Here is a 12,382-nt window from a genome sequence, read left to right on the forward strand (position 1 = left end):
TTTTCCTTTAAGAGGACACCGGTCGAAGCCCCGCCTACTACGGAAAGTGAGAAGCGAGGCGGGCCGCGCCGCGAAGCCCTTGACTGGCTCCTTCCGCCACACCAGCCCACTTCTGGCGCCTGTACAGGTAACGCTAAGGGCGAGGGCCGCCGACTGGGAGAGGGTCCCTCCGGCGCGTGCTCTGAGGGAGATAACTGGAAAAGCGACGGTCCTGCGCTAGGTCGCCTCCCTACAAGGTCAGCGCCACCCAGGGCACGGGACGGAGCGCGGAGAGGTCCGCAGGCCCTGCCGCAGAGCCGGGGACCGGCGGGGCGGTGGACCCGTGTCCGTGGCCAGCGGCGCGGCACCGCCTCGAGGTTCGACCGCGCGACGTTCCGCCACCTGGGACCGCGCGCGCCCGACCCCCTACGCCCCCCGCTGGGCGTGGCCGCCGCCGCTCTGCCGCCGCCCCGCCCGCCTCATGAAGCATCCCTGCGGGGTGTCTTGGTTTCCGGTGTCATTTACTAGGCGTTCTGCGACCCCGGCAGAAACGAGTTTCCCAGTTCCCAGTTCCCAGTACGCGGTAGGAACGCCCAAAGTAGAGTGGAGGTTGGGAAATCGACCACCGCTTTTCTTGCCAAGTATACAGGAAAGGCTCCGTTATTCGTTCTCTGCCTTTTTTTTTTTTTTGGCTTGATGTTGACTTTTGGGCCACACCCGGCAGTGCTCAGGGCGAACTCATGGCTCTGTGCTCAGGGATCACTTCTGGCGGGGCTCAGGGGACTCTATGGGATGTTGGAGTCGAACCTGGGCCCACTGCGTGTAAGACCAGTGCCCTATCTGCTGTGCTCTGTTTCTGGCCCAGATAAGGAAGAAGAGAGTGGGTGTGGGTGGCTTTAGGACGCAGGCGGGCTGAGCTTGAGTTGTCAGCTTAGCTATGAGAGCAAGGAAGGAAGTAAAAGGGCTCGCATGTGACTTAATGAATTGCAGTGCTTTCACTGAGATAGGACTTCTAGAAGAGATGGCCACTCTTTAGATTAATGTTTAGATTAATGTTGGGGAGTGCAGCCTTTGATTTTGAGTCTGTAATTCAAGATTTAAAAGCCGGGGCTGGAGAGATAGTTAAGAGGGCAGGGTGTTTGTCTTGCACAGGACTGACCGGGGTTGGATCCTAAGCATCCCATATGGTCCTCTGAGCACCAACAGGACCAGGACCACCAGGAATTTTTTTTTTTCTTTTTGGGTCACACCTGGTGATGCCCAGGGGTTACTCCTGGCTCATACACTCAGGAATTACCCCTGGCGGTGCTCAGGGGACCATATGGGATGCTGGGAATCGAACCCTGGTCGCCGCGTGCAAAGCAAACGCCCTACCCGCTGTACTATCGCTCCAGCCCCAATAATTCTTGAGTGCAGAACCAGGAGTAACCCCTGAGTAATAATGCCAGGTGTACTCCCTCATTTTTGAAAAAAAATCTTTTAAACATTTCCTGAATAGTTCAATCGAATAATTTCAAAGTAAAAAGTTTAAAATTTTGGATTGCTCAAGGGCTTAAAGACTGCGGTTAAGTAGTGGACCTTTATGTGGCCTTTCCATGGTTACATATTAGGCTTTTCCATTGTTGTATCACTGGATCACTGTCATCCCGTTGTTCATTGATTTACTCGAGTGGTTACCAGTAATGTCTCTTTTCATCCCAGCCCTGAGATTTTAGCAGCTTCTCCTTACTCATCTTTCCCAATGATTGGAGGTTATTTCAGGGTCAGAGGAATGAGACCTATTATCGTTACTGTTTTTGGCATATCGTACACCACAGGGAGCTTGCCAGGCTCTGCTGTGCAGGCAGGATACTCTCGGTAGCTTGCCGGGCTCTCCAAGAGGCTACCCGTGGCGTATTGGATATGCTAAAAACAGTAACAATGAGAGACGTTACTGGTGCCCGCTTGATGAGCAACGGGAGATGACAGTGACAGTGATGGTGATATTTCACATGGCCACATGTGTGAGGCTCGGCCTGAGCTTGTGGAAAGAGGCCTGGAGTGTGGTGGCACTTGGGTAGTGGAGGTTGGCTGCTGGGGCTTGGGTCCCTTGGAGCAGGGAGGGTTCTCACCTGCCCTGTCATGGGGCACCCTGAGTGAAAACAGCCTGGTGTGGAGTCCGGTGGCATGGTTATGGGGGCCTCTAGTTGGCTATTTACAACACAGATATCTTAGAATAATTTTTTCATAAGGTAAATATCACTTTCCAAATGTAGAACATAAATAACTAAAACAAAACTTGCAAAAATTATGGGGCTGGAGCGATAGCACAGCAGGTGTTTGCCTTGCACGCGGCTGACCTGGATTCGTTTCCCAACATCCTATATGGTCTCCTGAGCACCCCCAGGAGTAATTCCTGAGTGCATGAACCAGAAATAACCCCTATGCATTGCAGGGTGTGACCAAAAAAGAAAAAAATAAACTTGCAAAAATTAAACCAAACTCCTAGATTCGGGAAACTATGATTACTGAATTTAAAATGAGATAGGTAGAAGATGGGTAAAGGTACTTTCTGGTGATGGAATAATGCTTGAACTTTGATGGTTGATGCAATGAGTCCTATATTCACAGAGGTGTGAAGCTATGACTGTAAATGTTATAAGTGAATGCTAAACCAATAATTGAAACAAATAAAAGAAAACAGGAAATTGGGACCAATGAATGAAAAAGAAAGACCCAAAAATATACATCATGGAAAAAACTTGCATTATAAAAGCAGGATACATAAGAAAAGCGTTAACTCAGATGGAATCCAGGATAAAAGGAGACTAATGAGGCACACAATAAATAAAGTAATCATGGTCAAGTTGTAAAGGGGCGTTTTCTTCACAACAGCCATCTAAAGCAGCATACTTGGTATGGAAAGTGCTTTCTTTTCGGGTAGGAAAGCTGAGAGCAGCTGCAAAGGCTGGGCTCTGCCACCCCCATGAAAGCCATTCTACCCCATCGATGGGTAGAATGTGGCAGAAGGCTCCGGGCTGCTGGTGTAACACGAGCAGAAGCTAGGCCTTTATGAAATTCACTTGGAAGACATGGACAAGGATTCAGAGTCCCAAGAATCAGCCAGATTAATTTCACAAATACTCAGTTCCCCAGACTATATTTGCCCCAGCCTCCCAGGAAGAATGGACGATCACTATGACCTTGTGAATATCAGCTAGATAGGAAAGAAAAGTGTCCTTCATGGAAAGCTGCTTTCCCATAATTGTGCTCTTACCCTTTCTATGTAAGCCATCAGAGTGGTACATTGTTAGCAGCTAATTCCAGCAAGTTTATGAATTGATAGTTACAAACCATCAAGATTTTAAATACCGGGGCCGGAGAGTTAGTACAGCAGATAGGGCGTTTGCCTTGCACACAGCCGACCCAGGCTTGATTCCCAGCATCGCATATGGTCCCCAGCACTGCCAGGAGTAATTCCTAAGTGGAGAACCAGGAGTAACCCCTGGCATCACTTGGTGTGGCCCAGAAAGCCAAAAAAAAAAAAAAGGGGGGGGATTTTAAATGCTGTATCTTCTTAAGTGAACCCATAGAATGGTATTTGCTTTTGAAGTCGACACTCCAAGATTCTTGGGAAATCAAATGAGATCAGGTGTCTGTAAGAAAAATGTGGAAGGTAGAGGCACTGAAAATAACGGCTTTAACAATAGCTTATGAGTTCATGTGACTAAGGTCTTCTGAGAGTCCGCTATGTTTTAAATTTTCGATTCACAGCTGACATCGTTCCACAGCTTACACATGCCTTCTGTGTGGAAGAGGCCTAGAGTGTGGTGAAATAAAATACTGAAATAAAATATCAGTAAATGGCTGAATTTTAATGAAGTTTCCTCCCTCCATTCTAGGATGGCTTGTCTTTTTCTAAAAAGGCTAGCGCTACAAGCTGCGAAGACTGAAGGTACTTGCATTAGATGTTTTGGTAAATATCTCATCCAAAATACTGCACTGGCACAATTGTCCCATGTTGCTCCCACCCCGAGACTGTGCTCTTTAATCCACGCCAAAGCTTTTAGTACTGTGGAAGACCCCGAGAGTGAAAGAACCAAGGAAAAAGCCTTTGGTAGCGTTGGCAGAAAAATTCATGAACGGATTATTCATGTCATTGATGAGAAGGGCAATGATTTGGGGAACATGCACCGAGCAGATGTGATTCGACTCTTAAATGAACGAGACCTGAAGCTGGTGAAGAGGAACATGGGCACGCAGCCCCCAGAGTACCAGCTCATGACTGGAATTCAGATCCAAGAAGAACGACTGCGACTTCGAGAGATGGAAAAGTCGAAACCTAAAACTGGTAGGCATCATGCTGCTTCCGCCCTAAACTCCTGAGGACTGCAAGTCCATAGTTGAAATTCTGACATTTGCCAGGTTTGCCTGTGCCAGCAATGCACTTAATTTTTTTTTTTTTAGTTTTTTTTGTTTGTTTTTGGGTCACACCCGGCGATGCACAGGAGTCACTCCTGGCTCTGCACTCAGGAATTACTCCTGGCAGTGCTCAGGGGACCATATGGGATGCTGGGAATCCAACCCGGTTTGGCCACGTGCATGGCAAATGCCCTACCTGCTGTGCTATTGCTCCAGGCCCCGGCAATGCACTTAAAATTCATAGTGTTAGCCACTATTTCTAATGTCTGTGTCATCTTATTATTTTCGGGGGTCAACATGGCAGTGCTCAGGGATCACTCCATATGGTGCTTGGGGGACCCTAAGATATATTGGGGAGTGAACCCTGTTCGACTGCGTGCAAAAATCCTACCTGCTGTATGATCTGTTTCCATGTCTTTTTTTATTCACCATTTCTTTCATCTTTTTCTTTGAACTTTGGGCCTATTATCTCTTCATGTAAACCTATAGGTGTCTCTTCTTGTAAACTTGAAGGAAGAGAAAACAAGAAAAATACCAGCAAAATACAAGAATATTTTCCTTTTGTCCTTAGTTTTGTCTCCTAATGTCAGTGGTTCAGTTCATTGATACTTTCCAAACTCCGAAGTGAGTCTTAGGGATTTATCTCCCATGCTCATATATTTTGCTTTGGTACTGGTAGTACCTGTTTCAGGAAGCTATTAATTAATAAAGTGACCCTTGTTTATAAAAATTGCTTTCATTTTGGAAATTAAAAGGCAATACAGAACAAATATTCTACTGAACACCTGCCATTCACTTTCCAGATGAACAAGCCACATCACTGTGCCGTAGACTTGAGGGATGTGAGTCTGAAAGCCGACACAAGTCAGTCTGACTCCTTTACACCTTCTGCTCCATCTTCCACCCCAAGGTTCCAGTTCACTCCCATGGACTCAGCTTTAGTTCAGTTCATGTCGGTGAATTCCAGTTAGTACAGATATTTTCAAAAACAGAAATATTTGTACAATAATTTGTACACATAAAAATAAAATGGTGGTTGGGGATGTCACTTAGTAGTAGATCACTTAGTGGTAGATCACTTGCATGAAGCTGTGGGTTCAGTACTCCTGGCACCTCAGAAAAAATTAGAAATGAAATGCCATTTTCAAGATCTCTGTTAATGACAGCTCTAGCTAATTTAGTGTGATTACCAGATGCCATTTATTTATTTGCTTTTTGGATCACACCTGGTCATGCACAGGGGTTACTCCTGGCTTTGCATTCAGGAATTACTCCTGGCTGGGAATTGAACCCAGGTCGGCTGCGTGAAAGGCAAACGTCCTACCTGCTGTGCTATCGCTCCAGCCCCCACCAGATGCCATTTACTCTTAAGAATATACCATAGAAGAGGGTTAAGGCACTTGCCTGGCATGGGGCTGTCTCTAGTTTGATGCACATATCATTCCCTGAGCCCACCTAGGTATAACCTAAAACTCTCTCCATCCAAAAGAATATATCAGAGCTTTGGAGTACATTGCCTTGGACATTGAGCCTGTTTCCAGGTTTTTGTTCTGTGAACAATAAGCATGTGTATGTCAGTATACATTGGCGATCTCCAGAGGCAGATGATCTGTCTTAGATGCCTTTACACCCTCACCCACACTTGGTCTTACCTAACTTCTGGTGCGAACAGTAAGTGCATCTGTCTTATTTCCTTTCACCATTTGAATTTCCTTTCTGCCAACTCTCTCCTTATATTCCTTTCATCCTCATCAGTGGTTTCTTTTTCTTGATTTATAGGGGTCTCAGTTCTGTGCAATGCAAGAACATTATCCCAGTTAAATTTCTTTTTGGCCTTTTGCCTGTGCAGTAGTGTTTCAAACATACTCTTTTTCTTTTACTTTCTTTTGATTTTTTTCCTATCTAGCCCATTTGGGAAGATTTTTGTCTCATAATTTTATATGTAATAATAATTATGTAATTTTGTCTCCCCATTTTAATGCATCAAGATTTAACTCTTTCCTCATATAACCACTCTCAATTGTTCTAGTATCTTTAATGGGTAGTTTAATGTTCACCATAGAGCTAAACGATTTCCAATAATTTAAAAATAATTGTTTCATACCTTTATGTCTCCCCTGCTCAAAAAAGGTATGTGAAACAAAAGCTGCCCAAGAGTTTGGACCCCTTTTATCTTTATTAAGTGCACAGATGATCTTGTGCCATGTCTGTGGTAAAGTTCAGGTCCCATCAATATAACTGGTTAGTAGTCCTAGCACCAACTCTGTGTTTCAAACTAGGAACTACACTAACAAAGGAACTGACTTTTTCTTCAAATATTGGACAACATGATTTGGATACAAAGACTAAACAGATTCAACAGTGGATAGAGAAAAAATACAAAGTTCAAATTACCATAAAGAAAGCAAAGAAGGTAGAAGAGCCAGAAAATAAAATGGTAAGTGAAAGCAGGTATGAGTGACTGCTCAGTTGGGTATATTTTTGTTTTTGTTTTTCCTATCTAAAAATAGTTATAGAGAATCTGAAAAATATGAACACAAGAAAAAATGGGCATTCCACCAGAGATAGTACTAACTTGCCAGTTTGTTCTTCAGAATGGAAGCGTATGACTTTTTCATTGTAGCATGAATATCTTGCCCCATGGAAACAGTCTGCTTCAGTTTAAGACCATCTATTTCCCTTTTAGAATATAGAACATTAAATGGAAAAACTAGAGACTTTATAATAATAGATTCTTTTTGTTTTTTTGGGCCACACCCAGTGATGCTCATGGATTACTCCTGTCACTGCACACAGGATCCTATCATTCTTAGCACGCTCTTGGGACCACATGGGATGCCAGGGATCAAACCCAGATCAGCACCATGCAAGGCATATGCCTTACCCACTGTATTATCACTCCTGAAATGGATTCATTTTTTAAAATTTTTCTTCTTTATAAATGTCTATGGGAAACACTGTATATAAGTAAAATTGTTTTCTGGAAAACTGTGTGCCAGTTTACAATTCCAGGATGTCTTAAGTATTTATTTTGCTTCTAAAGTTTGCTAACTCCTCAGCAACTAAAAGGAATCATTAGCTTTTAGCTGTTTCAGCTTTCTTGCCACATAAGAATTACAGGTCCCAGCCCAACCAATCCAGAATTTCCATAACTGGGTGTCTTGTGATTTTCTTATCACCCCAAATGGTTCTCTATCACTGTTAAGATCTGCACTGAGCTAACAGTTTTTAAGATTAGGGGGTATTCTGCCTGAGAAAGGACCCATCATGTATTTGTGTGTGTGTGAGGGTGGGGGGAGGGCGGCATACTTATGTTTGTGAGAGGGTTGTCTATGGTCAAAGGTTATCTCAGTGCCTTGTCAGAGTGGGGATTTAAAATCATTAAGTCTATAATACTTTAGTATGCACAGAGTTCATAAAACTGCCTGGTTATTGTACTGGTTTCAGTCAGCTTTATCAAAGACAGCTTTATCAAAATTGTACAAATTGGTTTAGCTAACCACTTGAATAGCAATTCAGTAATACTAGGTTTATTACAACATTGACCAGGAGAATGAGAGATGTTGGGACTTTGTGTTTTGATTTGGTTTTTGAACCACGCCCAGTAGTGTACAGGGATTGCTCCTAAAGGTGCTTGGTTGGAGGTGGGTCCATGTGGTACTGGGGATCAAACCTGGGCCAAGATACTGGATTTGAACCAGTCTGGCTGGCTTCCCTTCCCAGGAGGAGACCTGCAATCAGCTCCTCCAGGCTCTGCCTGGCATAGCTACCTTCGCATCCCGGCCCCAGTCTGTTAGAGGAGGAAGTGCAGTCATGTGTGTTCTTCGTCCACTGAGTAAGAAGGAGGAGAAGGCCCACAGAGACACGCAAGGCATCCAGACCGGAGAACCTTTAAACAAGGACCATGGAAATGATCACAAAGCAGACGTTTTACATCAGTGATTTTAATAAAGACAAATGTGTTCTGAGAAGAAAATATGACCAAGCTGGCTGGTGTATCATTCTTTAAACAAAGCCACCTGATGGTTAGCTGAGGGCGAGTACTGTAACTGTGGAGAGCACCTTGTCTTCAGGACAGTTCAGAGACTTGCTGGCTGTAGGCGAAGATAAGCCTTGTTCCTGTTTCTTTCTAGGAGGGATATAGCCACTGAGGTGAGAGGCCAAACTCCGTTTCTCACGAGATGGTTTTTTAACCTTCGGAGATGAAGAGAATAGACCATTAGAATTTAGAGCCAAAACTCTCTGACTTAATTTTATAATTGCTGCACACCCTAACAAGTGTATGTGAACTCCATGGAATTGCTTTTCAATTACTCAACAATACTGAGTAACTGGAAACAATAAGAGTGCACCTGGCTGAATCTGGAAAAAAACCGAATGCCCCAAAACGGATGACTGGTTGAGGAAACTTTGGTACATCTATACAATGGAATACTATGCAGCTGTTAGAAAAAAGGAAGTCAAGAATTTTGTAGTTAAGTGGATGGGCATGAAAAGTTTCATGCTGAGTGAAATGAGTCAGAAAGAGAGAGACAGACATAGAAAGATTGCACTCATCTATGGTATATAGAATATCAGAGTGGGAGACTAATACCCAAGAACTGTAGAAATAAGTACCAGGAGGTTGACCCCATGGCTTCGAGGCTGGCCTCACGTTCCGGGGAAAGGGCAACTCAGAGAAGCGATCACCAACTACATTGTAGTCGAAGGCCATGTGGGGGAAGGGAGTTGCGGGCTGAATGAGGGCTAGAGACTGAGCACAGCGGCCACTCAACACCTTTATTGCAAACCACAACAGCTAATTAGAGAGAGAGAACAGAAGGGAATGCCTTGCCACAGTGGCAGGGTGGGGTGGGGGGGAGATGGGATTGGGGAGGGTGGGAGGGACGCTGGGTTTATGGGTGGTGGAGAATGGGCACTGGTGAAGGGATGGGTTCCAAACTTTGTATGAGGGAAGTATAAGCACAAAAGTGTATAAATCTGTAACTGTACCCTCACGGTGATTCTCTAATTAAAAATAAATAAATTTAAAAAAAAAGTGTATAAATCTGTAACTGTACCCTTACGGTGATTCTCTAATTAAAAATAAATAAATTATAAAAAAAAAAAAAAAAAAGAGTGCACCTGGCTGAAGCAGTGCTATCTTTCAAGAGTTTGCTGAACTCAACTTACTTGGAGCTTCATTTTCTTCTTGTCAGGGTCATGTACAACTGCGTGTCTGGTGAGACTTTGCTGCAATGAAGGGAAAAAGACAAATGACAGGTGGCATTTTTTTTTTCCCTTTCTGGGTCACACCTGGCTATGCACAGGGGTTACTCCTGGCTTTGCACTCAGGAATTACTACTGGAGGTGCTCAGGGGACCATATGGGATAATGGGAATCGAACCCGGGTTGGCCGTGTGCAAGGCAAACGCCCTACCCGCTATGCTATCGCTTCAGCCCCACAGGTGGCATCTTAAAGTGAAACTCCACAGGTTAAACTGTCAACTTTCTATCTTGGTCTATTGAGGATTCTGACCTATACCTCAAAGATGTCCCATCTCAGAGGGAACTCGGGTCCTGATTTGGTTCTCAAATCCAACTTGTCTAAGAATCCCCTGAAGGTTTGTTAAAATACAGGTTACCTGCCCCCATCACCTGAATTTCTGATTCCTGGAGGCCCAGAGATCCCATGCAATACTGATGCTCCTAGTCCAGACCTGACACTTTGAGAATCACTTCACAAGGTGATCTAGTGATCCTGCAGGCTTGAGTGAAGAGGAATCTCTCAGGCCAAGGCTTTGGAGGACAGTCTCCAGCCCTGCTCAACTGCCTTTCCCATCTGCAGGCCCCAGATTGGTCCTATCGGTGCTCCTGGGCACCCAGGTGCAAAGTAGCAGACCTGAAGGACTGTGTCTGAGGGGGAAACTCACCTTCATGGCAAAAGTCTTGCCACAGCCAGCGTGCTCACACACAAATGGGTGGCTTTCCTCATGGAAGGAGAGAATGTGGCTCTGGAGGTTGAACACAGTGGTGTAGGTGCGCCCACAGCCTTCTCTTGGACATCGATAGGTGACTCTTTCTGGGGCATGAGTTTTCATATGCTGCTTAAGATAGTCTTTGCGTTTAAATGTTTTCTGGCACACTTCGCAGATGATATTCTCTGGGCGGTCAGGGGAGCAGAAAAAACAAATGTAACCAATTTCTTATGAACAGATTTAAGTTAAAATTATATATTAATATATGCATTTTTAATATAAATTTTTTATAATTTCTAAATCTTGAGGCCACACACAGCTAAGGAAGCCCACCTTTACAAAACAATATAGAAAATTTTATTTGCAAGTAGGTATTTAGTATTTCACTCTTAAAAGTACTTAGAGCAAATCTACAGGGAAAATAATTTTTATACCAGGCCTTTCAAAAGTCTGCCTTACCTTTATGAGCTTCTCTCACATGTTTCAAATGCTCAGTCCATGTTTTTGCTACAAAGGAACATCCTTTTCGACATAAATAGCCTATTTATTAAAAAAAAAATTAAATTTAAAAATATTGGTGCATTGCTTCTGTGATTATTCTATTTAAAGCTAGTTATAAACTTATGTTTCTATACCTCCCAGTAATTTGTCCTGCCCCAAGAGGTGGGAATAAAAACTAAGAACAGGTTCCTGAATGCCCATGATCCCAGAGGCCAACTAACTACTTTCGGCACCCAGCAGCTTCTTGCAGAAATGCCTCTAGACTGTGAACTAAGCTATGGCCCCATGCCGCCCCTGGAGGGGAAAGATTTTTCTCTCTTGGCCTTTCCCTTCTCTGGTGGTGGTGTTGCGACCGCCATCTTATAAGGCCCACTAAAGAGAGGTACGAGCTTGCAGTGATGGGACTCACGGGAGATCTCGGAATGAGGGGGCTGTTACCAGCGCCTCTTTCCACCCAGATGTGATCCCAAGCAGCCGCACACGAGTGGCCTCTCTGTTCCTGAACGCCCATGATCCTTGACGCCAACTAAATACTTTCAGCACCCAGTGGCTTCTTGCAGAAATGCTTCTAGACTGTGAACTAAGCTATGGCCCCATGCTGTCCTGGGAGGGGAAGGGTTTTTCTCTCTCGGCCTTTGCTTTCCCCAGGGCGGCGTAGTGACCACCATCTTATTTATTTATTTATTTGCTTTTTGGGTCACACCTGGCGATGCACAGGGGTTACTCCTGGCTCTGCACTCAGGAACCACCACTGGCCATGCTCAGGAGACCATATGGGATGCTGGGATTTGAACCCGGGTCGGCCGCGTGCAAGGCAAACGCCCTACCCGCTGTGCTATCTCTCCAGCCCCGTGACCACCATCTTATAAGGCTCACTAAACAGAGGTACAAGCTTGCAATGATGCGATTTCCAGCAGAAATTTCTCTGGACTTAATTACTAAAATACCAAAAATCCAAAGCCACAACAGCGGCCGTGCAACCTCATATGCTCTTCATTCTCAGCAATGGAAAACAAATTATCAAATTATGCCTTTTCGGCAGGTCTGATTGTTGGGGGAAAATTCCAAATAATAATAGTGAGTTTTCTGTTGAAATATTAAATGTAATCAAAGCAGAGAGAAAGTAAAGTGAAAATAATCAGCCACACAGGCGGGGGGCGGGGGTGGGATGGGAGGTGTACTGGGGTTCTTGGTGGTGGAACATGTACACTAGTGAAGGGATGGGTGTTTGATCACTGTATGACCGAGACTTAAGCCCGATAGCTTTTTAACTTTTCACATGGTGATTCAATAAAAAATTTAAAAAAAAAACAAAAACTAAGAACAATCTATTTTACAATAAAACCAGACAATTACAGGCAGATAACTTCATATAGAATTTTTCCCTCAGATTTCACACATGCCTGGTTCATCCTATCCTTGATCAGCGGAGGGCACTGCACAGGCACCCAGGGCTGAACCCCCAAACCCCCACAGCTCACAGCCAGCCACTTTTCCTCCTTACTTCACACTTGCTCTTTTTTGCCCCCCTCAATAAACAATTC

At 44.4% G+C, this 12,382-nt stretch overlaps 2 protein-coding genes across 3 annotated transcripts in view; one reads left to right on the forward strand and one right to left on the reverse strand.

Annotated features, from left to right (window-relative positions):
* On the forward strand, positions 1-8,322 carry MTIF3 (mitochondrial translational initiation factor 3). 2 transcript variants are annotated; one of them, XM_004604559.2, is made up of 4 exons: positions 1-127; positions 3,861-4,309; positions 6,660-6,817; positions 8,104-8,322. In XM_004604559.2, exons 2-4 carry the CDS (start codon positions 3,862-3,864, stop codon positions 8,320-8,322), a joined length of 825 nt encoding a protein of 274 aa, XP_004604616.1. In that variant the 5' UTR covers positions 1-127; position 3,861. The 2 variants fall into 2 exon arrangements, with proteins under 2 accessions (XP_004604616.1, XP_055001763.1); XM_055145788.1 differs by lacking the exon at positions 1-127 and adding an exon at positions 153-236.
* The window catches only part of GTF3A (general transcription factor IIIA), a 21,665-nt gene continuing 17,586 nt past the window's right edge, over positions 8,304-12,382 (reverse strand). Inside the window, exons 7-10 of the mRNA XM_055127358.1 lie at positions 10,797-10,877; positions 10,293-10,522; positions 9,553-9,612; positions 8,304-8,574 (exon numbers count right to left, since the gene is read on the reverse strand). Coding sequence (XP_054983333.1) covers positions 8,407-8,574; positions 9,553-9,612; positions 10,293-10,522; positions 10,797-10,877 — 539 coding nt within the window. The 3' untranslated portion in view covers positions 8,304-8,406. The remainder of the gene's footprint in view (positions 8,575-9,552; positions 9,613-10,292; positions 10,523-10,796; positions 10,878-12,382) is intronic.

This window comes from Sorex araneus, chromosome 1 (genome assembly GCF_027595985.1).
Source record: "Sorex araneus isolate mSorAra2 chromosome 1, mSorAra2.pri, whole genome shotgun sequence".
Classification (NCBI taxonomy): Eukaryota; Metazoa; Chordata; class Mammalia; order Eulipotyphla; family Soricidae; genus Sorex; species Sorex araneus.